At 35.1% G+C, this 22,348-nt stretch overlaps 1 protein-coding gene across 4 annotated transcripts in view; it reads left to right on the top strand.

The window, feature by feature from the left end:
• The window catches only part of LOC150092185 (PI-PLC X domain-containing protein 3-like), a 46,359-nt gene extending 27,781 nt beyond the window's left edge, over window positions 1–18,578 (top strand). For 3 of the 4 annotated variants that reach the window (XM_090415236.1, XM_090415237.1, XM_090415235.1), the window contains exons 2-3: window positions 11,225–11,322; window positions 17,088–18,578. In XM_090415236.1, the coding sequence (XP_090271362.1) occupies window positions 11,229–11,322; window positions 17,088–18,286 (1,293 nt within the window). In that variant the 5' untranslated portion in view covers window positions 11,225–11,228 and the 3' untranslated portion in view covers window positions 18,287–18,578. Of the gene's footprint in view, window positions 1–2,594; window positions 2,989–11,224; window positions 11,323–17,087 lie in introns of those variants that run through there. The other variant, XM_090415234.1, reaches the window with a different exon arrangement.
• The last annotated feature ends 3,770 nt before the right edge of the window (window positions 18,579–22,348 follow it).

Here is a 22,348-nt window from a genome sequence, read left to right as displayed (position 1 = left end):
GTCTAAATTACTGAAATTCAATATTACACAACTTCGTTGAATGCAAATACTGTTTTTATCTGAAAATTCTTTTATGCAACGTGTGTTAAATGAGCGGTGTAACTGGAAATCCCCGAAGTAGTTTTAAGATCTTTCTAAAACAGGAATGGTTCCAAGGTTATTCAAGAAAGGGGAAAAAAAATTATGATTCGTATCGCTGCAATAAATGTCTACGTCATACTGTACATGCGCTATTAAAAGCATGTAAAGTTAGTTTCTGTTTATGGTAAAAAAAAAAGCTGATTGTTTTAAAAAGTAAGGAACGGTTGTCTGAATAAAGAATACAGAATGATTAGCTAGTAATTATTTTATTAATATTTTATTATAATTATTACGTTGCCTGTTACACCAACTTTTCTTCTCGTTCTGCTTTGACATTTACTGGAAAATTCTGCTAAATATACGCTGATTCATCATAATTGTTGAACCCGGTAAGCGTCGTTTGGTTCCTAGCAACAACAATGGCATTGCTTTCATTGCAAAATCTAAAATAAAAAATAAAATAAAATAAACATCATATCGGCACATTAGATGTTAAAAATGTGGAGAACACAGCCAGTTCAGCATAAAATGCCGTGGGATACAATCCTGTACAATAAGGATTGTTCATAGAGAAAGGCAAACAAATTTATTGTATGCTATGGATCTCGTAAGTCACTGAAGTTGATAAAGTTACTGGTAGATATTGCTATGCGTAATTATGCGTCATGCGAAAGCGATATCTGAGAAAAATAACTAGTTCCAAAATTTGCCACCAGGGGACTTGAAAACGCCATTGCATGGAATTTTCATATCTCACACACACACACACACACACACACACACACACACACACACACACACACACACACGCACAAAATGGAGACAAGATTTGTCCTGACACATGGATGTACCTTACACATCTGTCTGGTAAATTCTACTGAAGATTCTGCATTTCTACCCATTCAAGATAACTCTGACACAGGAGTTGAGCCCGCAGGACTTCGAAAGTCGGCTGACATTCGCTTTAACATTCCCTGCTCAAGAGGAGTTGGACGCTGCGTGGCAGTAGATTAGAGAGATGAGGCTCACTTTAACCTGCACCGAACTGTGAAGACGTGCTCAGTTACTGCTGAGAGGTATCGCGATATGATAAACAATTTTGTTGTGCCACAGCAGCGCCTGCACTTGGATTCAGTCATTTTCATGGAGGATGGGGTTCCCTCTACATATTAGTCAATCCGCACAGGAAATTCTTCGGGAACATTTTACGGGTCACAGTAATCGGCCTGATCTAACCCCCTGTGTCTTCTGGCTCTTGTGTTTTCTCAAAGACGCGGTTTATCGGGATCATCCAGATAACTTGCTAGCCCTGAAAGACAGCACAACGCAGCCTGTGCGCAACATCAGTTCCTACCAGCTGCGTTGAACACGATGTGCAAAGGATGCAGTTTGGGCCTTACAGGGAAGAGCAGCACATTGAACAGTACAGCCTTGTGTCGCTTTTCTCCTTCTTACACACAGAAAAATTACTATATTTACATTCGGTGGTAGCGCTCTCTGGTGGTGACCGTCACGTACAATGTATTCGTGCAGCATTTGGATCGCTGGTGGCATTCGAAAAGTATATATACAGGGTGATTAAAATTCGAAAAGTATATAAAATTAAAATTTTATATACAGGGTGATTAAAATTAAAGTATCCCTTAAACAGGGATACTTTAATTTTAATCACCCTGTATATAAAAAATAAAAAATAACATAACAAAAATAAATAAATATAAATATTTAAAAATAACATAACAAAAATAAATGAATATAAATATAAGTATATAATAATAATATAATATAATATTACAATACGCAGAATTAAACAACTGTTGATTGGTTTCCTTGCTTTCGTAACAGTCCTTTTGTTAATAAACTTCCTATTTATATCACTTTCTTTTATTTATCACTTTCCTTTATTATTTATTATATGCTAAAAATGACAAGGTTTTAGAAATTAACTGAGAAATTTAACTAAATTTTTTCAAAATTTTTTCAAAATAGACATACTATTAAAAATATCCAAATATTTAACAAGATATTTTATATAATTTTTATTAGAATCTTATTTTTTTTATTTCAAAAGAATAAATACATGCTTTCATGCTAAAAGATTTTGTTATATATTTTGGTGCTTAAATTGGGTGCATTCTTATTTGGAGGAAAAACCCTGCTATCTCTGTATTTGTGATTTGTTTACATGTGATCCAAAGTACTGTTTATTATGAAGCAAGTATAATGTAAGTGCATAATCGTTAGAAATAAAAAGAGAACGTACAATAAATGCTAAGAAACGATAAGAAGTAAAGAACATGGATGAAATTTGATATTGTTATTCGAGGTCTTCCGGGATTCTGTAGCGATATTCTAATCGAGAAACACTACGCCCCCTTATCTATAAACTGATTTTCAGAGAATAAACGTGAATAAAAAACCTGTTTAATGCGAGCATTTATAGGGCGAAATCCCCTCATTTTATATTTCACTAGAAACGTGGCTGCCGCATATACTCGTCGGAGAATGCTTGAAGGTATCTTAAATAACGGAAAATCGATATTCATCACAGGCTAGCTGTGGATGTGTGAGGCCTCAGTTGACCATCTACAGGATGTAGGAAAACACTTAGTGTTTTGTCTTCCTTTCATGGTAAATACCTTTCCATTTCTAGAAATGAAACTGAGTTCTTCCTAGTAACTGTAAAACACGGATTTCTGTGTGCTGGAGCGTGAAGTTAGTACAGTACATTGGGAGTCGGCAACGACAAAACAGCATCGATTTTCTTTTATGGCTTCTGCGGCAAGCGGGTACGACTACTTTGTGAGTGTTACTTAAAGTCTTCAATGTATCGACATTAAAGGTGTTTTTAAAGAAATCTGGAAGCAAAGGCTAATTTTAGACGATTCCATGCTAAGGAATTAACAGGTAATTGCTAATCATTGGCTTGTTTTTCGACTAAAAAACAATAGCTTTAAGAGCTGAAAAATATTTGTTTCTTTTAACCTAGAAAAGCAGAGCAGAGCATGTTTAGTATTGAAATCTGTTTCAAAGGTTGTTGACCTTATATAGTCCTTATAAGGACTGGCTTAAAGGGGCGAAGCAAGAATGCTTTTCATCTTCCCCATTATCTGTAGAGGACAATGTAGGGATAAGGTGTTACTGAGCTATTAAAGCTCTGATCATGGCAGGAGGGTAACAGCAATAGCCGATCCTCAGAACTTCATTGGCTACAGCATTGCCATCCATTACCCTCCAAGGGTATATATTATATTATTAATTATTATATTATTATATTATTAATTAATCACCGCATCTCACGGTCGATTAAATTGGAATTTTTCCGGTTATTGACCCTTCATTTTTATTCTATTTATTTTTAAATATTAAAAAAATTATAAGGTTTATTAAATCTATTAATAATTTTTAATTTATTATCTAAAATATTTTAGGCTAAATATATATATTTTTTAAAATAACAAAATACTTTACATTATTTTATATAAATATATAATATTAAATCTTAATATTATATAGTTATTTGAAATCTAAGTTTTATAATAAACTTAGATTCGATATAAAAAACTTCGAGAAATGAAAATCTGTAAAATATATTATCTTCTAAGGTTAAAATCTATTCTCAAGTATTTATTTCGATAATCCTATTTGCATTAAATAGAAATAGAAACCGCTAAGATGAGATTTATAAAAGATATTTTTATTCTGTACTAGTGTACGGATTACAATCGTAATCTCATTTTACGTATCAAGTTGCTATTTAGTGATAATAATTGATTCGTGGAAAACAAGATTTGAACAGAACGAATTCAATTTCGAAGCAGTAGCCCAAGACTAATAGCAGCTTTTTTTTTTTTTTTTTTTTTGCAATCACTGAATTTAAACGAATACAGAAACGTGTTTTTGCAAGGTTACTCTATTGCGAAAATTATATTAACGGATGTAAGGTTCGGTTGCTCGTGTACTTGAATCATTATGTTGAATAAGCAATGGTGTGCTTGTCACCATGTATGGATATTGATAATGACTAAGGTATTATTCACGGTTTTTTGCGGCGATTCAAAAGCAGGTAAATGTAGCTGTTGCATGTATGGATTTTTTCATTCGTAAAAGTAATTTATATAATATTCTTAAGTGGTTTTATTTTTCCTTACAAATGTATGCTTTTTTTTTCTTATTTATTTTCTATTTATTTTACATTATTTTTAGGAAAATATATATAAGCTTTTTATTATTTCTGTATTTTATATAAATAAATTAATATAAAATTTATTATACTGACAAAAATTAACAGATATACTACACAAGCCCTATTATCTTTACTCTGTCTATAACTACACAAAATGATGGCAAAAAGCTACAGCACGTATAGCACAGTTTTAGTTTTAGTGCCGCGAGAGATTGGAGATAATTCTATCCAAACCAATATTTTCTCTTTTCTCTGATAGTACGATAAGATCTTGCAGCGAACGCATATTTAAATCTCGGTATTAATTCAAAAGCCAGAATACACCTGCCTTTGCTTTTCCGTGGTTCTTTTCTAGCTTATACACAGTGCCGGCGCTAGGGTCTTTGCTGCCCGCATGCAATTTCTATTTAAGCTCCCCGTAACGATCCGGACGTGTGTGGTTCTTTTACGATAATAAAAATTTAACTTATTTGAAATTTCTTAAATAAATTTTGACAGAACAGCCACACGTTGGTTCGCTAAATGTAACGAACCGGGAGTGTTGACTAGGCCGGATAATCGTTAAAAACCCGAATATTCAAAAAATTCTCAAAAGTTGAAGTAAATTTTGATAAAACCACTTCACTTTAATCGTTGAATATAATGATACAGGGATTATAGCCGTCTCACCGACCCGAATCGCTAACAAAAAAAAGTTAAAATGTATTTGAACTAAAGTTTAAAAAATTCTTGCATTTTACAAGTTACTAAATTCTTAGTAACTTGTAATAATTTTTATAAGTGGAACTGTCTTTTAGGAAATTAAACGAAACTCAAGATAGATGAGAAAATAATAAAAGAATTCAAAAATAATTAGAACATTTAATATAAGTATTCAAAAAATAACATCTTTACAGACAATAAATTAAATTACATAAATATACTTGCAATTTTTTTATTCATATTTTATGGTTTTTGATTTCATATTCATAAAATTAGAAATAATGGTCGTAACGTCTAATTCCGCACATATATCATTTTCAATAGCTATTAACGCCAAACTAACAAGCTTTTTTTTGTGACATACTTGTTTTTGAGTAGGCTTTAATCAATTTCAACTTGGAAAAGGAACGTTCACTACACTAACAGGTAAGGTTAATAGTATTCTTAAAGCAATTGAAAAGTTAGGGAAAGATAAATTATTGGACATAAAATCAAGAATATCGAAAGGGTTTTGAATATTTAAATTATCCTTCCGAAAAATATCCGAAAGCACATAACTCGTCATATAGTTCTATTGCATTTACGTCTTTATTGTCGCCGTCCTTCAAGATAATCTCTAAATCGTCACAATTTTTTCGTAAATCTTCTTTATTAATTTGTAGTAATCTATACAAGAAATTGAAATTATCATAATGTGTTTTTAGTTGTTCAAAACGTTCTATTAACGAACACATTGCAACGTCAAGAAGTGTATAAAACACATTCACTCTAAATTTATCTTCTGGCGATTGTCGCGTTTTGTCATGATGCTCGTAGGCAAATTCTCGTGTCTTTCGTCGTCGAACTTCCGTACCAGTTTTAAATTCTTGCTCTCCATCCACCTCTTCACTCAGTTCTTTTGCCGTTTTTCGAACTTCTTTAAAATTTGTATCTGATCGATACTCTTGTAAGAATATTTTTAAGTTTTCGATAGATTCTAAAGCAAGTGTAATGTTCATATTTTTGTCTTGAAGCATTTTACTCACAGGGTTTATTCTGTTAAGTAAATCATGCCAAGTTATAAGAGAGCAAATAAATTTGTAGTCCTTTATTTTAGCACATAATGTTTATGCTTCATGCTGAGTTTCTTTATTAAAATTTTCATTATTTAAAATTTCAAAAAGTGCATCGTAAATTTCTCCTAACTGATATCGTAGAGGATGGATTGCATTAATTTTACTTTCCCATCGCGTTTCTGATGGCTGTCTCAATGTTAAATTTTTTACGAACTTTAAAAAGGATTATATACAATTTTTTAAATTTTTATTCGGTGTATCCAGCCTTGTTTATTTTAATATTGATCATTCTAAGAATTTTTTGTTTTTATGATAAAAATTTGTTTCTTAAAAATGAACTTATGAACGGTGCCCCGGCGGCGGAACCCACATGAACTGTATGGTCTGAATGCCCGCTTCCGCCGGCCCTGCTTATACAGCAACTTTGTCACATGCGGTGTTGTAGCAGAATTGCATATTCGACACTTTTGTATTTAATAAATAAAATCTAAGTTTTATAATAAACTTAAATTAGATTTGATGTAAAAAACTTTGAAAAATGAAAATCTGTAAAATATATTATCTTCTAAGGTTAAAATCTATTCTCAAGTATTTCTTTCGATAATCCCATTCACATTAAATAGAAATAGAAACCGCAGTTTGTGATTTAAGAAAATTTAAAAGAATGATATTAATATTTCTAATACTTTTGTCTTTCGTCACAAATTTAATATGTGAACGGCTCCTATTGATTTTTAATCGAGTCTATATCTTGTTGTTTATTGTTGTTTATTGTTAATCGAATTCAATCTTAAAAGTCCCAGCCTTTGATATATGTGCTATCTCGAAGAATGTTTATTTTTCACAATTTATCACTTTACAAGTACGAAACGAAACGTTGAAGCAGGGAATTAATATATGCTGATCAACTGTAAAAATTCGACGAGGAAAATATACACAAATAAAAAAACTTATTATGGAATGCTATTTTATATAAACATTTGAAATTAAATTTTATATTAAATTATTTCAGATATTTCGATAACTGAAGTGTCTGAAGATCGCTTCAGTAGCATTACAGGGTCTGTCCAAAGTTACTGATATGTTTTAAAGACACGCATTGTTTATTTATTGTTGACTTTTAATATAGAATTCTATAAAAATATTTATGAAAGTTAAACATAGAAGCAAATTTTTAGAACTACAGGAATTCGCTGCAGAGTCCCAAACTGATACTATCTTCACCAACGAAACCACATCTGCGCCCAAGCGACAAACCAAAAATCAACAACTATATCACCTACCGCACACGGACAGATCCTACGCAAGAGGAGGAAGCACAGCCATCTTCATCAAAAGAGGAATAAAACACAAAGAATTCGATAAGCCCCATACTGAACACACATTGAAACAACGGGAATCGAAATCCTCATGGAAAACACAAGCAGTTTCAAGATATTTGCAGCCTACAATTCCCCAAATAATAATAAAACAAAAACTCCTAGAATCAGACCCGGAAAAACTGAATGCAGGTAGAGCAGTGATCACTGCCGGAGATCTTAATGCCAAACACCCAACTTGGAACAGTAGAAATTCATATATCAATGGCAGAACACTCAACTGATATGCTACTACAAGAAACATTACAGTAATAGGACACGCAGAGCCCACATACTATGGAGCCGCCAGCTGTCCAGACGTACTTGATATAGCAATACTAAAAAACATAGCACACGGCTATCAAATACAGGCCATCATCGACATGGGTTCGGACCACAACACCATCATATGTCAACTACGTACCATACATGATCTAACAACAGACAATTTAGGATAAAAATCAATGGAATTAGATCTACTGAAAGCAAAATCACGGCTGGAGTTTCCCAAGGCTCTCTTCTGTCTTCCATACTCTTCTCCATATACGTGGCAGATCTCCCCAAGTTGTCCCCATCCATCACCGCCCTTTATACCGATGGCAGTCATCATAGCCAGGTCCCTCCGATTACAAGTGGCCATAAACAAACTGTAGATAGCAACCAACGAACTAGAGAATTGGTGCAGCAAATGGCGCATCTCAATCAACCCAGAAAAAAAGCTCCGCAGTACCAGACGAAAAGCAGAACCGAATACAACCACACAAATGTTCAGAAAAATCATTCATTGGCACAAATCAGCCAAATATCTAGGAGTTCAGTTTGATAAAAGACTAAACTTTCAAACACACATAGATAGTGTCTCCACTAAAGCCAACCAAACCATAGCACAGCTATATCCACTATTCAGTAGATATCATGAAATTGGCCAGGAGATCTTTTAAGATGGACTGACTGCCTATCCCTGTTGCTATGTTTAGGAGGCTGTTCCTATTCAGTAGTGGATATAGCCTGCTAAATGAGTACCAACAAAAGTTTTCTCTACAAATCAGTGATAATACTTCAACTAACCTATACCTCACCAGTCTGGAGACACACGACTAAAAGAAACATCATGAGACTATAAAGAATCCAGAAAAATGCCTAAGAATGGCACTAAATGCTCCCTGGTTCATCAGAAATCTTCAATCACACCGAGAAGCCAACCTGCCAGATATCAAGACCCACATGAGAGGTATTGCAGAAAAATTCTTCACAGTCATAGACAATCATCCAAATTAGCTAATTCAACAGGCCATCTTCAAACATATAAGACCGAAATCCTTCATTGCAATTGCAAAAGAAAGCTGAAACTACGCAAAATGCTCACAAAGAGTGGGTAAAATACCCACACTAAACCTCTCATCACAATCAAGAACTCAGATAAAGGGATGAAGAGTCAAGGAGTCCATCACCTAAAGAAGTTCACAATTCTTACCTATTGTATATTTACACTTACTTGGATGCTTAGCATTTTTTTTTCCAGTGTCGAGCATGTCTGTTATAGTCGGAATCAATTTATCAGATGAATGCTGTTTATCTCTGAAAAGGTTGAAAAAATTAGTTCGATTAGAGGCGAAATATGTTTGAAAACATTCGTAAATATAATAAAACCATATGCAACAGCATGATTTTTGTAATCACTGGAACAGGCAATATTTGATGTAGTTACAGCCATTGATAGGCAAATTATAGGAAAGACAATTTGAATATAATAAATCATTCCGTTTTGATTTAGAAAAAGCATTTGATTCCATTAAAAATCAGCTATCCACGGTCACTATTAAAACAAGATGTAGAAGAAAGTATGAGATTGTGAGGATTGATCGAAGGAATGTGGAATGGAGAATATTGGGTAGCCTGTTTCTCTTCAATTTTTTCAGTGCAGCAGGCCGATTTCTTTTGTCGGATTCTAAACCACGAATTAGTTGTGGATTTGTATCTGCTACTTTGCCAAGTTGCAGGATTAAAGTTTTTTTTGTCTTCCAAAGTAATAATAATAAAATGTTACTTACCTGCACCATTGACTAACTCGAGTATTTACCGTAAAAGCCCTCTTTCTTTATGGACGATGCGCGCGCACACCAGCCATAAAAAAAGAAGCATAAATGGCAGAGAATTTATTATTCTAGAACTTGACATAACTTGTTTATAAACTACATGGACACTTCTTGGAAAGAAGACGGACACCTCCATTAGCAAGGTGCATCGTGCAATGTGACGAGTAACTTGTTTTAATCCGTATAAATTGGAGAAATACGACGCTCACCAAGTCAGTGCCAGGGTGAAAATGGCTGCAAGAAGGGAACCGAACAGAGTTTGAAAGAGGCGTTGTGATACGATGCTACGTTGCAGGCCATCTGTTCGGTAAATTGTTGACAAATTGGGTCATCCAAGATTAACAATCATTGGTACTCTGAGATGGAAGTGCAGGGAGTTAACTGCAAGTGCTACCCGCAATTGACGATCCACACTCACCGTATAGTGAACTTGGAGCTACGAAGGATAATATGTAAAAACTGCCATTCTTCAGTCGACACATTGAATGCGGAGTTCTGGTAATCGACTGGAACACGAATCTGCACAAAAACATTCAGAACCGAGGCACACAGCATGGGTATCCATGGTAGGTATCCATACTTCCCCTTTTGTGGCGATTCTACGGAACTGCCCATCGTCTTTATCAGCAAGACAATGCACTGTGTCATAAGACTGCTGCTGTAATGAATGACATGAACGTCACCACCAACATGATTGCCTTCACAGAGCTTTGATCTCAACCTTACTGAACATCTGTGGGATAAACTAGAGCGTCGAGTCAAGAGATGTCTACCCCAAGACTGTCCAGGACCTCATTACAAGCAAACAAGAATAGTCCACAATTCTCATTGATCGCTCTCGTACGCTTGTGGAAAGTGTGCCCCGTAGGATTGCTGCAATAATCCCAGCGAAAGGAGGTCCTACATCTTATTAAGGTGGGCGAAGGTGTTTGTTCCTCATACCATGGTGTCCATTCCTTCTTTCCAAGCAGTGGATATGCAGTATTTAAGTAGCTGGAGGAGAAAACATTTAGGTTGTCTTATAGAAATATTTAGAACCCATCGTACAAAATTTTTAACAAAGATGTCACCAGTTTTAGGCGTGTCAGATTAAGAGTTGTGTTGTTTGTGATTTTCAATAATGTGAACACAGGCTGGGGCACGAATCGAGTCTGAGAATGTAAACTTGCGAACATGAGCAGACAAAAATTGCAGGGAATATTGGTTAGAACTAAAACAAATTAGTGGCTTTATATTATGATAAGTTAATTTTGGCATATGATACTACAGTCAATATTCAATTTGGATGAAAGTTGTTAATAATGTCATTCAATTATGCAGAGAGTGAATACATAATATAATATTTCTATATGATGTTATTATTTTTGTGACTTAATATTGTTATTATAGAAAGAAAATAACGAATTTTACGATTAAATTCTCTTATAAAACAAGAATATTTATTGTGATAGTAAAAATGATATTTTTATAATACATTTAAAAAAAAAAAATTTTAATAGTAAATAAACATCTGAAATAATGTTTTTGAAGTATGTGCACAATTGGATACTCCCGGAATGCGACTTTCATTTTTAAAGTTCCTGAATCAGTTGACTAATATGATGATTTTCAGCTATTCAGGTAATCTGGTTGGGTTTTTTCATTAAAGAAATGAGTCAGTTATACAGTAGCTGAGGAAATATCATTTAATTCCTGGCTACTTCTTTGTGATAGTAATTAATTTTTATTCATTTGTTCATTTTGCAGCGTGATGACAATCATGTCGCCTCGTTTACTGTTATCTACTTTACTTCTTTTAACGAGTGAATATGCCGTCTCTTTTCCACGAGAGAGAAGAAATACAGGTAAATCTATCCGTGGGTGCCATTTTGTTATTATACATTATATTATACACAGGAAACACAACTAAAAATTCAGCGGATGAATTTTGAGTTGTGATCATATCATCTTCATAATTATTCGTAAACTATTAGATATGTGAAGAGCCAAAGGCTTCAATTCGGCGACATATAACTTGTTTAAGGTAAGGGATATTACATCCCATATAGTTTCTTAGCCGAATAAGAAACTCAAAGAGTTTCATGCCGAATATATAGTAGAAACTATATAAAGTTCGGCGATTCCAAGCGTAAGCAAATACCTGGATACTGCAGCACTGATCCCAAAGGGTAGTGCAAGCTGGGGCAACTCGTGGTAGAAGTGGAGCAAGCTCCGATCACTATTCTTGATATTTGCCCATAATGTGAACTTAGCTCCTAGGAACTGTATTTTTGTTCACATTATGAGAGAAGGTCACTATCCAGACCGGTTTCGATCTTTATTGAGGTCTCATCAGTGAGTAGCCAGACTTAGTTAATATCAAGTTTGTAGCGAACAGAACTTGTACCCCTTCTACGAGTATTGCCGAGAGGTGCTCTAATAAATTATTAGATATGTGAAGATATGTGAAGAGCCAAAGGCTTCAATTTTTAATTTGAAGGCGTTTTTTAATTTTTTAAGGCGTTAATTTGTAAACTATGTTTAGAATTTAAGTTATGGTGTAAGAAACTGCAATGTATTTTTAGTATTAAATATATTCCAATAAAACCAATTGGGACAAAGAAAACATTTAATTGGAAATAATAATATCAAATTAAATATAGTTATATAGTTATATTTGAATACTTAATTATATTTGAATTCAATATAATAAAAAAAAACATTTCATTTATCAATATTCTTAACTTTGACTCTAGAAGTAATGCAGTTTACATTTCGATGTGACAACCAATGACAGCGCTTGTTCCATTGTTAACAACAAACAAAAAAAGTGACTATCGCAGTATTATTGCTAATGATTTATTAGTTTCAAAGAGCGCATAAACCAGTAATGTGGAACTTAGTTGATATTTATATATTTAGGAACACAGTTGACAATATATAATTTGAATAATTTATATATGTACAGAAGAAAAAAGGTAGGCAGGAGACCGAAGCTTTTGGCTTTGCTCCATTAACGAGAAGTCCGAAGAGAGAAAGATGTCCTTCCTTCGGACACACACAGTTCTACCAGAGAGAGAGAGAGAGAGAGAGAGAGAGAGAGAGAGAGAGAGAGAGAGAGAGAGAGAGAGAGAGGTGATATTATGAGAAACCCAATTCTCCAGAAGCAAGAACCTTGTCACCCCCTCTATAAGACAGGCTAACATCTTCACTTCTAAATTTACTATAAAAAATTCCTTGCATCCTAGACTAAATTCGAACGAAGGGCTTTCCAATCAAGGGGCATCGTCGACTGTGACTGCATCTAAGAAGATTGTTCGGATAGCTGAACTGCGGGCAAAGGTCATGGTTCTGGGATAAGAAGATTCTCAGTAGAGAAATTTAAAGTTTTCTTAAAAGAATTAAATGTTTATATAAAGGAACTAAAACATTATTCAAAAAGGATGGTCACTTGAGTCTAGATTGGAACTATAGGATGTGAATACACGGATATCGATTAACTAACAACTAAGAAGTTTTCTTCATATTAGTATGTAGAAATAATAATATTTTTAATTTTCACAAGAAAACAAAAATAAACTTAAAAACAAAATCAAATTAGTACAAATTCTTTTGAAAAATTCACAATATATGTTTTATTCTTAAATAAATAAAAGAAATACCATTCATATTTATTCATACTTATTATTTATAATGAAACACATTTTCTGTTTTTCGTTTGGATTATTTTATCTATTTTTTTCCTCAAATCTTTTCTACTAATTATTCTATAACAGCATGGTTCTTCCTTTGTATAGTGTGGCTTCTTATCCATTTTTCTCAAGATTAACCTCTCAATTAACTCTAAAAATAAATTATTCGTAATTATAAACTGATGATTCAAAAGCATCATAAAAATATGCAGATTGCATCAATAGAATTCTATATATATAAAAGATATATATATGTAATATCTCTTAATATATAACATCTATAATATGCCATTTATTGATCGGAGGTAACTTTGATTTTCTCACTTTTAACATTACAATAGTCGAACTGCAATATCCATTTTTCATAAATTTACTTATTACCAAGTTATTTTTTTTATTATATCAATAAAGGGGAGTTGCATTACACTTAACCCCCCCCTTTTTTCCCTCCAAAGTTATCATTATCAGTTCAATGTGCGATCACTAAAAGATATCCGCAAATCATGAGCTCGCAAATTTCCACTTGGCTGAGCGCACATTTTCTAGAGGAGAGAGGGATGATGGGTTATACTATGGGGTGGGGGAGCCGTGCATGGAAGCGTTTCTTTCTTTCTCTCCATCAAAAATCTGTCACATCACACCCTCACACCTGACGAAATCACCATCCTAAACAAAGGACTTAACTTCGCGATATCCCCTAAATACTTAACGAAAAAGACATCATCATTGAACTCCAAGCGAAACTTGAAAATGACCCAAACAGAGACACAATATTCCAAAAAATAAACAACATTATAAATAGCAAAATAGTAGTACAACCCAACATTACCCCCAACTTACACAGAGCCCTATTATCTTTAAGGAAGAACCCAGATATCATGATTACAAAAGCTGACAAAGGAGACACTGTAGTTATCATCAACAAAACGTTGGAGTTATACCAGTCTTATTAGTTCTTTTGGCTTAGATCAAGTGTGTAGTTCATTTTTTGTGAACTTTCCCCATAAGTGATTAGCAAATTGTTTAGCTAAGCGCAAATTATAGTATAGTATATGTTAGCTCAGTTATTATCGGCAAAGCGTCTCATAGAGGCACTTGATAATAAACTACAGCAGCAGATAGAATAAACCCCAGACTGGGGCAAGAACAACACACTCGGTGGTGGGAATAGCTTAGGCCCCCGCATCACCAGCATGGCTTTGCCGCGTACGCGGACCTTTGGAATCGAAGTGGAAGCTGATCTACGACCTCGATGTTTGGCCAAAGCCCTCATCGAAAGCGTCGGCGCTGAGCAGATTTTTGGGTTTACTCCCTTTGGTGGTGGCCGCTTCCAAGTAGTAGTAAGGAGTGAGCAAACAAGAGACAAACTACTTGCAGGATTCGAATGTAATGGAAAAACAATAGTTCCATTTTTGGTAGGGAGCATTACCAAACTACTTAGAATCCCCAGATTCCCTTTAGAATATATTGAAACGGATGTAAAGATCATCCACGAAATATTCGGGGAATGGGGCGTTATACACAAGGTGGAAGTCCTAAATGACGCAAAAAACCCCAAATGGAAGTCGGGTGAAGTCCACATCTCCCTCGAGATGAAAACGCCCGTTCCCAACTTCATTATTATTGGATCCGCCAGAGTAATGATAAATTACCCTGGTGTAAAAAAACAACGTTTTAGATGTGGTGCTTTCACTCACCTTGGGGCGGACTGTCCTAGAGTGAAATGTAAAAAATGCCTCAAAGCAGGCCACAACCAAGAAAACTGTGAGTCAGCTTGCCTGAAATGTGGGGTAATTGACCACAAAGTGGACACATGCCCATCCAGAACCCTTGCTGAGAGGATGGGTGGTGCAATCACGCCAGCAACTCCACCAAGCAATGGAAATGACACACCACAGGAAGCTTCTCCTCCTTTCGAGGCTGCTTCTGATATAACAGAAATCCATACCTCCACTTCTAAGAAAAACCGAAAGGGGAAAAAAACTTCCACAAGCAGTAAAATCCAACAAGAAGAAACAGTCGCTATTGTAACCATCAATACCAATATAGATACTAATACAGATGATATAGATAGGGAAGAAGGAAAGATGGAGGTGAACACCAACACCTCCAAACGGCCATTAAGCCCACAGGAAGAAGAGTTGGTAACGCCCAAAACAGCAAAAGTATCTGAGACCGCCCACCCAGAAGTCCCTCACGCGAAAGCAGGGGAGACTCTCAGCCATCTCATCAGAGGTATCCCAGGGATGGCGGAAAAATTCAAAGAAGCGATAAAAAAAATAGGAGAACCTGAACTCCTCCTCACAGGAGAACATGGATCTGACATCGTCAGTGCAAAATGGGGTGACATTTTCGTTGATGATATCAGCAAAATCACCCCTGAGCAAGTAGAGGTAGCCCAGGATTTAGACGAGGAGGCAGCTTCGGCGTTCTTCATAGCTCTCTGCAAACTAGACATGGCCAAGGGAAGTGAGGTGGCCAAAAGAATAATAACTGCCCACAACAAAAGAAAGACACAGTAACCACCTTGTGGGGTTTCTGTACACAGCTTCACCGGTTTCAGCTATCACAGGTGGGGGAGGACCTGAGAACCCGAGCGGTGAAGGCTTACAGCGAGGCGGTGCAGTTCCTTGTGAGCTGCATCACTCGGGCCAGATCCTTCCTCCACCTCTAAGTTTAACTTTCAGTTTTTGCTTTTCTGTGTACTTTTTTGTTTTTGTTTTGTTACATGTTTCCTTTTTAGGATTTTTCCTTTTTTGTAAAGTGAAAAATCAACGACCGTTTTAGAAACGCCCCTGGGGGGCAAACAGCTAAAACAGGTCAACTGAGGCCTCTTTAACCTACCCTACCACTATGCACTCTATCTTTATTTCCTCTCCTACTATCTGCTGACTCTCAGCCTACCTTACTCTACAGGCCGATGATGAAGATTTGTTGAACTCACAAATTATTATTAGCGTACACTTTAGCACATATTAATTTTGTAGCAGAGAAATACTCGTAGTTCACCATAATGGTGTAATTTTCCTCTTTGAGAAAACCTTACTCCCACCTTCTCTCATTCTCGTGTGCTTCAGTATTACAACGGTGCAAAATCGTCTTCGTAATCAGACTTTTTTTTTTTTTTATTCTGGGACATGATTTTTCATCCTGAAATGAAAATTCATGTGAACAGTATTATTATTTAAGATAAAAAGCCAAACGGCTATATTTTCTGGCGAAGTTAATTAAATTAAGGAGATAAAAATCCCTTATTATTTTACAGCCAGTATGCGAAACCGAGATCGAAAACTACGTTCTAAGAGTTTCATGCCGAAGAACTATCGGCGAATCCAAGCGTACAACACCAAGACAACTCGAAGCAAAGGTGGAGCAAGCTCCCTCACTATCCTTGATATTTTCTTATAATGCAAAACACAGCTCCTAGGAGATGTAATACTGCCTTACATTATGAGGAGAGGTTACTACTACCCAGACGGTTTCAACCTTTTTTGAGGTCCCATCAGTGAGTAGGTAGACCTGGAAGATAACAAGGTTTAAGTGAAAAGAACGCGCATATCTTCACTATACGAATGCCAGAAAGGTGTGTCCAAAAGGGTGAAACCGTCTGGGTAGTGACCTCTCCTCATAATGTAAGGCCGTATTACATCTCCTGGGAGCTGTGTTTTGCATTATGAGAAAATATCAAGGATAGTGAGGGAGCTTGCTCCATCTTTGCTTCGAGTTGCCTTGGTGTTGTACTACCAGGTGTTCACTTACACTTGGATTCGCCGATAGTTCTTCGGCATGAAACTCTTAGATCGTAGTTTTCGATCTCTGAGTTTCGCATACAAGCTATAAAATAATAAGGGATTTTTATCCCCTTAATTTAGTATTATTATTTGTTATTATTTCCTGTGAAAGTAATGCATTTATTTATTTAATACTTTTAATTTTAGGACGACCAAATGTGTTCCTTACTGTATCTTCTCTTGCATCCAGATCGGGTAATACTGTGGTTGAGAGGCAGTTGGAGCTGAACTGGTTTGATGCGCCTGCTGGAATGAATGAAGATCCAAAGTCTCGGGTGGGATTATTCACACACGATCCAAATTTGGATATCTCCAATCCACGAGTGCTCGTTAAAACGAATGAACATCCAAATGGATACTTCAGAACATCAGTTCAATATCCACGACCATTGTTTTTGACTGGAAATCTAACCGATGTCTGTTTGGGATACTGGATTGCTTATATCCATGACAACCAACTTCTTTCAAGCTCTTGTATAAAAGCAAGACCTCACTGGATGCACGAGTTACGAGACACCATAGGAACATTAAGTTTGACAGATCTGATGCTTCCTGGAACACACAATTCTGGAAGTTACGAACATTTCGACCCAGTAAAGGACCACGTATTTACCCGATACCAAATGACTCAGGATGAAGACGTTTGGAACCAACTTGTCTACGGAATTAGATTCTTAGACATCCGAGTGGCATATCAAAGGGTTCAGAATAACGACGACAGATTCTGGATCACTCATGGCTACTTAAGAACCGAGTTGCCAGTAAAAGTTGTTCTTGATCAACTAAGACGATTCCTGAACGCCACCAACGAGATTGTCATTTTGGACTTTCATCGTTTCGAAACTGGATTCAGTGGATCAAAATCAGGAGAGCGACACAGCCAGTTAATTAGCATCATAGAAGAAGAACTAAGTGACTTGATGGTACCTTCGTCCCAGGGAGACAGAGCATCCCTTAATGAACTTTGGGCAAGTGGAAAACGACTGTATGTTGGTTATGATTCTGATGAACGAAGTCGGAGTTCACTTCTCAATCGGGGGGTAAGACATCTGTGGGCCAATGTGGATAAAGTGAATGAACTCGAAGAATTTTTCTCCACTAGAGTTTGTCAACGGAGAGCGAAATATTTGTGGTCTGTTATGGCCCAATTAACGCCAAAGGTTTCTGGTGTTATATTTAACAAGTATGGTGGACTCCGAACGATGGCACAAAATGTCAATTTAAATGTAACGCAGTGGTTTAGAGACAGATGGTCCCAGTGTGTCAACATTGTTGCAACTGATTATTTCCTTGGAAACGATATCATTAATATTGCTATAAAAACTAGCACCAGAAGATCAAACTAAACATTAAACCTTATGTAATGTAAATAAACTGTTATTGTTGTAAACAACTTGATTAGAAATATCACTCTGTTGTAAACATCAAATAACTCTTGCAGGATAAAAAAAAAAGTCAGAAATTTCTTTTTTGATGTAACATCGAAAGCTAACATAAATGTGACAGTATGCGAAATTTTATAGTAATAATATTTTACATGAAAATAGTATTATTAATTTTTTACAAGTTTTTTATGAATACCTAAATAAAAGTTTGGAACATTTTTACGAATAAATAGCAAAGCGATTTTTAAATTCATGATATTTTATGAACTTCTCATTTATTATTTTTTCATAAATACCTGTAGATTTCTATCTAAACAAAACAGATAAGTTACGTTTAGTGAAGATTTTGAACATTAAACTAAACATCTATTTGCAATTAGCCGATGGTAATCAATTACAATTATTTTTTACTCTGCCTGATATATAAGATTCACTAACGACAATTTTCAATCTGGTGTAGGAGTTTAAAAATGCCAAAATATAAAATTAAAATATTTTAATTTTATATAAATGAGAAAAACTTAAGAATATCATAGTTCCATCTATATTTTATAATCAAATATAGAAAATAAAAAATTAAATACTTTAAAATTTAGCAAGGATCTATGACAATGGAATCCCTATGTAAGGTTCATAAAACACTTGCAGGTAGGGTGAAGAAGAAATTACTCTGGGAGGCTAATGGATGGCAATGCTGTAGCTGTTACTCTCCTGCCATGATCAGAGCTTTAATAGCTCAATAACACCTTATCCTTACACTGTCCTCTATAAATAACGGGGAAGATGAAAAGCATTCTTGCTTCGCCCCTTTAAGCCAGTCCTTATAAGGATAAAACACTTAATCTTTATTTTTGCATAATGATTTTTTATCATGTTATTGACTAATAAAAATTTCCTGATTATTATTTTGCTTCGATCGTTATATTTTCTCAATAAGGAGAATCCTATTAAAGGCTTTTCAACTATAGATGAGTCATCCTGTCTAATACAGCATTGTCAAAAAAAGGTTTTCTCTTCTGAAAATTCTAGTTTTTTACCTTGACAAAATAGACAAACAAGCCTACACACATTAGTAGGCATAAATCAATGGCCTCATAATATCGCGTGAGTTGCTTTGTGCAAAATTTAAACTATTTAAAAAAATTTAAATTATCTCCATAGAACAATTTTATGTATTTTCATTGTGCATTTTAATTTTTAAAAAAGTTTTCCCATTTGATTACAAATGATTACTCGGTTTATTTCTTAACTTGATTATATTTATCACATATTTTGGTCGCCAGTATAACTGAGGGTATTCATTTTTGAAATTATGGATTCAACAACCGTGTTAAAATAACTCTTTTTATTATCCCGACGTTTCGACCTTCATATCAAGATCATCATCTGGAGCATACATAAATATACAATACAATCTGCGTTACATTTCAAACCGTAAGCTAGAGAAACAATAATTTGATCACATGTTACTCACTGGCATGACCTCTCGTGAAAAAAAAAAAAAAAAGAATTACATCAAGCTGATTTAATTTTTGATTACATGAATAAACATTCTTGCTTACAGATGGTTTTCCTTCCAATAACAGTGATGTCCTATTTCTATTATTACAATTGTTATTTTTGATTAAAAAAAAATATTTAAAAATTACAACATGTCCTATTTTTCAGTATTAAAGTTGTCATTATAGATTTAGGATCCTGGATTTTCTAGAGTCCTGTTTATAGTTGTTCTTAGAGAGGAAGGATTCGCGGGACGAATATATGCCTTCCATATGTATGGGATTTTTAGACCATCATTATTGATTAGATTGGGGTGGTTGAAAATGATCTCAATAGCTTCCTTAAATTTACGTTCATACGATGTTTTGATGTGATGTAGACAACTAGTGCTTTTCCAGTCAATTCTATGTAAGGTGTTCAGAGCATGATCAGAAAGGCCAGCTTCACCATAATTATTATATTTGATGTGTCGTTTATGTTCTTTTTGTCTGATCGGAATTGTGCGTCCTGTTTCTCCTATGTATGGTATGTTGCAGGTGCACTAAATACGGTATACTCCAGGGTGGGCCAGCGGAGGGAGAGGGTCTTTAGATGAGTTGAGTAAGCTTTTTAATTTTCGTAGTACTCTGTTTATTTTGTCTGATGTCCCTTTAATGTAGGGAATGGTTATAGTTTTACAGTAGTCTGGTTTGTCTTTGTTTTTTATTGAGGTCTTGTAGAGAATTTTGTTAATAGTGTTTTGGCTGTATCCATTTTTTTTTTTTTTTGAAAAGTATTACTGATCACTTTAAATTCGTTTTTCAGTGCCTGTTCACTGGAGCAGATCTTCAGAGCCCTGTTTTTTAGGTTATTGATGATACCTAGTTTTTGTGTTGGATGGTGGTAGGAGTTTATGTGTGTATATATTGGCAAGTATGTCTCGGTTTCCGGTAAACAGTGAAGGAAACATTGCCCGAGCGAAGACGTGTGACATGTGTATCTAGAAACGGCAGTGTGTTATGTTTTTCAATCTCAGTTATGAACTGTATACGTTTGTGTTGCTTGTTTAGGTGACTAAGGAAAGTGTCTAGTGTCTGTCTGGCGGCCATGAGACCAAATCGCGAAAACATCGTCAACGTATCTGAGCCAAACTTAGGGTTTTAAAGGGGAGGAACCTAGAGCAAGTTGTTCAAAATGTTCCATATAAAAGTTAGCAATCGGAGGGGGGGGGAGGGATAATGGCGAGCCCATTGCTGTCCCTTCTTTTTGTAAGTAGAAAGCGTTTTGCCATACAAAATAATCAGAATGTAATACATGCGGAAAGAGCGCCGTGATATCAGGAGGGAATTTGTTCTGTATCATTTGTATTGTGTCATTGATTGGGACATTCGTAAAGAGGGCAGAGACGTCAAAACTGACTAATAAATCATCTTTTTCTAATGTAATGTCTTTGGTGATGTTTATGAAGTGTTGTGTGTTTTTGATATAGGAGGGGAATGACCTACCAACTCCTTGAGTGTTGCCGCTAATTTTTTGGCTAAGTGATAAGTCGGGCTATCAATACCTTCGACTATAGGCCTTAACCGTGTGTTTTCTTTGTGAATTTTCGGTAGCCCGTAAATTCTCGGGGAACGAGCGTAGTGTGGAAATAGTTTTTTTGACCGTATCTTCGGGCCATGTGGTAATTGACTTAAGTAGATTCTCTGTTTTCTTTTTGATTCTATTAGTTGGCTTATAGTTAACTAATTTGTTGTTGTCCGAGACCAGCAGATTCATTTTTCCACATAAGTGGTTCGGTTTAAGACAACGGTGGCACTTCCTTTATCTGCTCTGGTAATTAAGATGTTCGAATTTGACTTTAGTGATTTTATCGCTGTTAATTCGTGTTGAGTTAGGTTGATTGTTATTGTTTTGTTATGATATAAAATGCTGGAGGTTTCTAAACGTATTTTTTCTGCTATGTTATTTGGGATGAATCTTAGGCCTCTTTCAATATTACAAATAAATTCAAGTCTGTTTATCGATTTGAGTGCTATGGCGTAATTTAAACCTTTGTTAAGTATCGAGATTTCGTCTTTGTTTAAAGCGTAGTCGGATAGGTTAACTATATTATTGTTACCTGTCGGTGATTGGTGGCTCCTGTTGTTTGGTTAGTTGTTATTCTAATTGTATTGTATTTTTATTTTTTTTTTCACTAGAGGTCATGCCAGTGAGTAACATGTGATCAAATCATTGTTTCTCTAGCTTACGGTTTGAAATGTAATGCAGCTTGTATTGTATATTTATGTATGCCCCAGATGATGATCTTGATATGAAGGTCGAAACGTCGGGATAATAAAAAGAGTTATTCTAACAAGGTTGTAGAATCCATAATTTCTAAAAGAAATGCTGATCACCTTGTAACACTAAACGAAAGGAATAACTGAGAGTATTTTCAAGTAATTAAAGTAATTAAGGAAAGAATTTTTTTAAAATACTACCTACCTTGATGGACCTGTGATTTCAGTCAGGATTTCTCCATGACTGCAGGTCGTAAAGAGTCCA

The sequence above is a fragment of the Typopeltis vanoorti genome, unplaced genomic scaffold, assembly GCF_054136105.1.
Source record: "Typopeltis vanoorti isolate ZY-2024b unplaced genomic scaffold, IOZ_Tvanoo_1.0 HiC_scaffold_24, whole genome shotgun sequence".
NCBI classification, from domain to species: Eukaryota; Metazoa; Arthropoda; class Arachnida; order Uropygi; family Thelyphonidae; genus Typopeltis; species Typopeltis vanoorti.
This window is presented reverse-complemented; position numbering and strand designations above follow the sequence as displayed.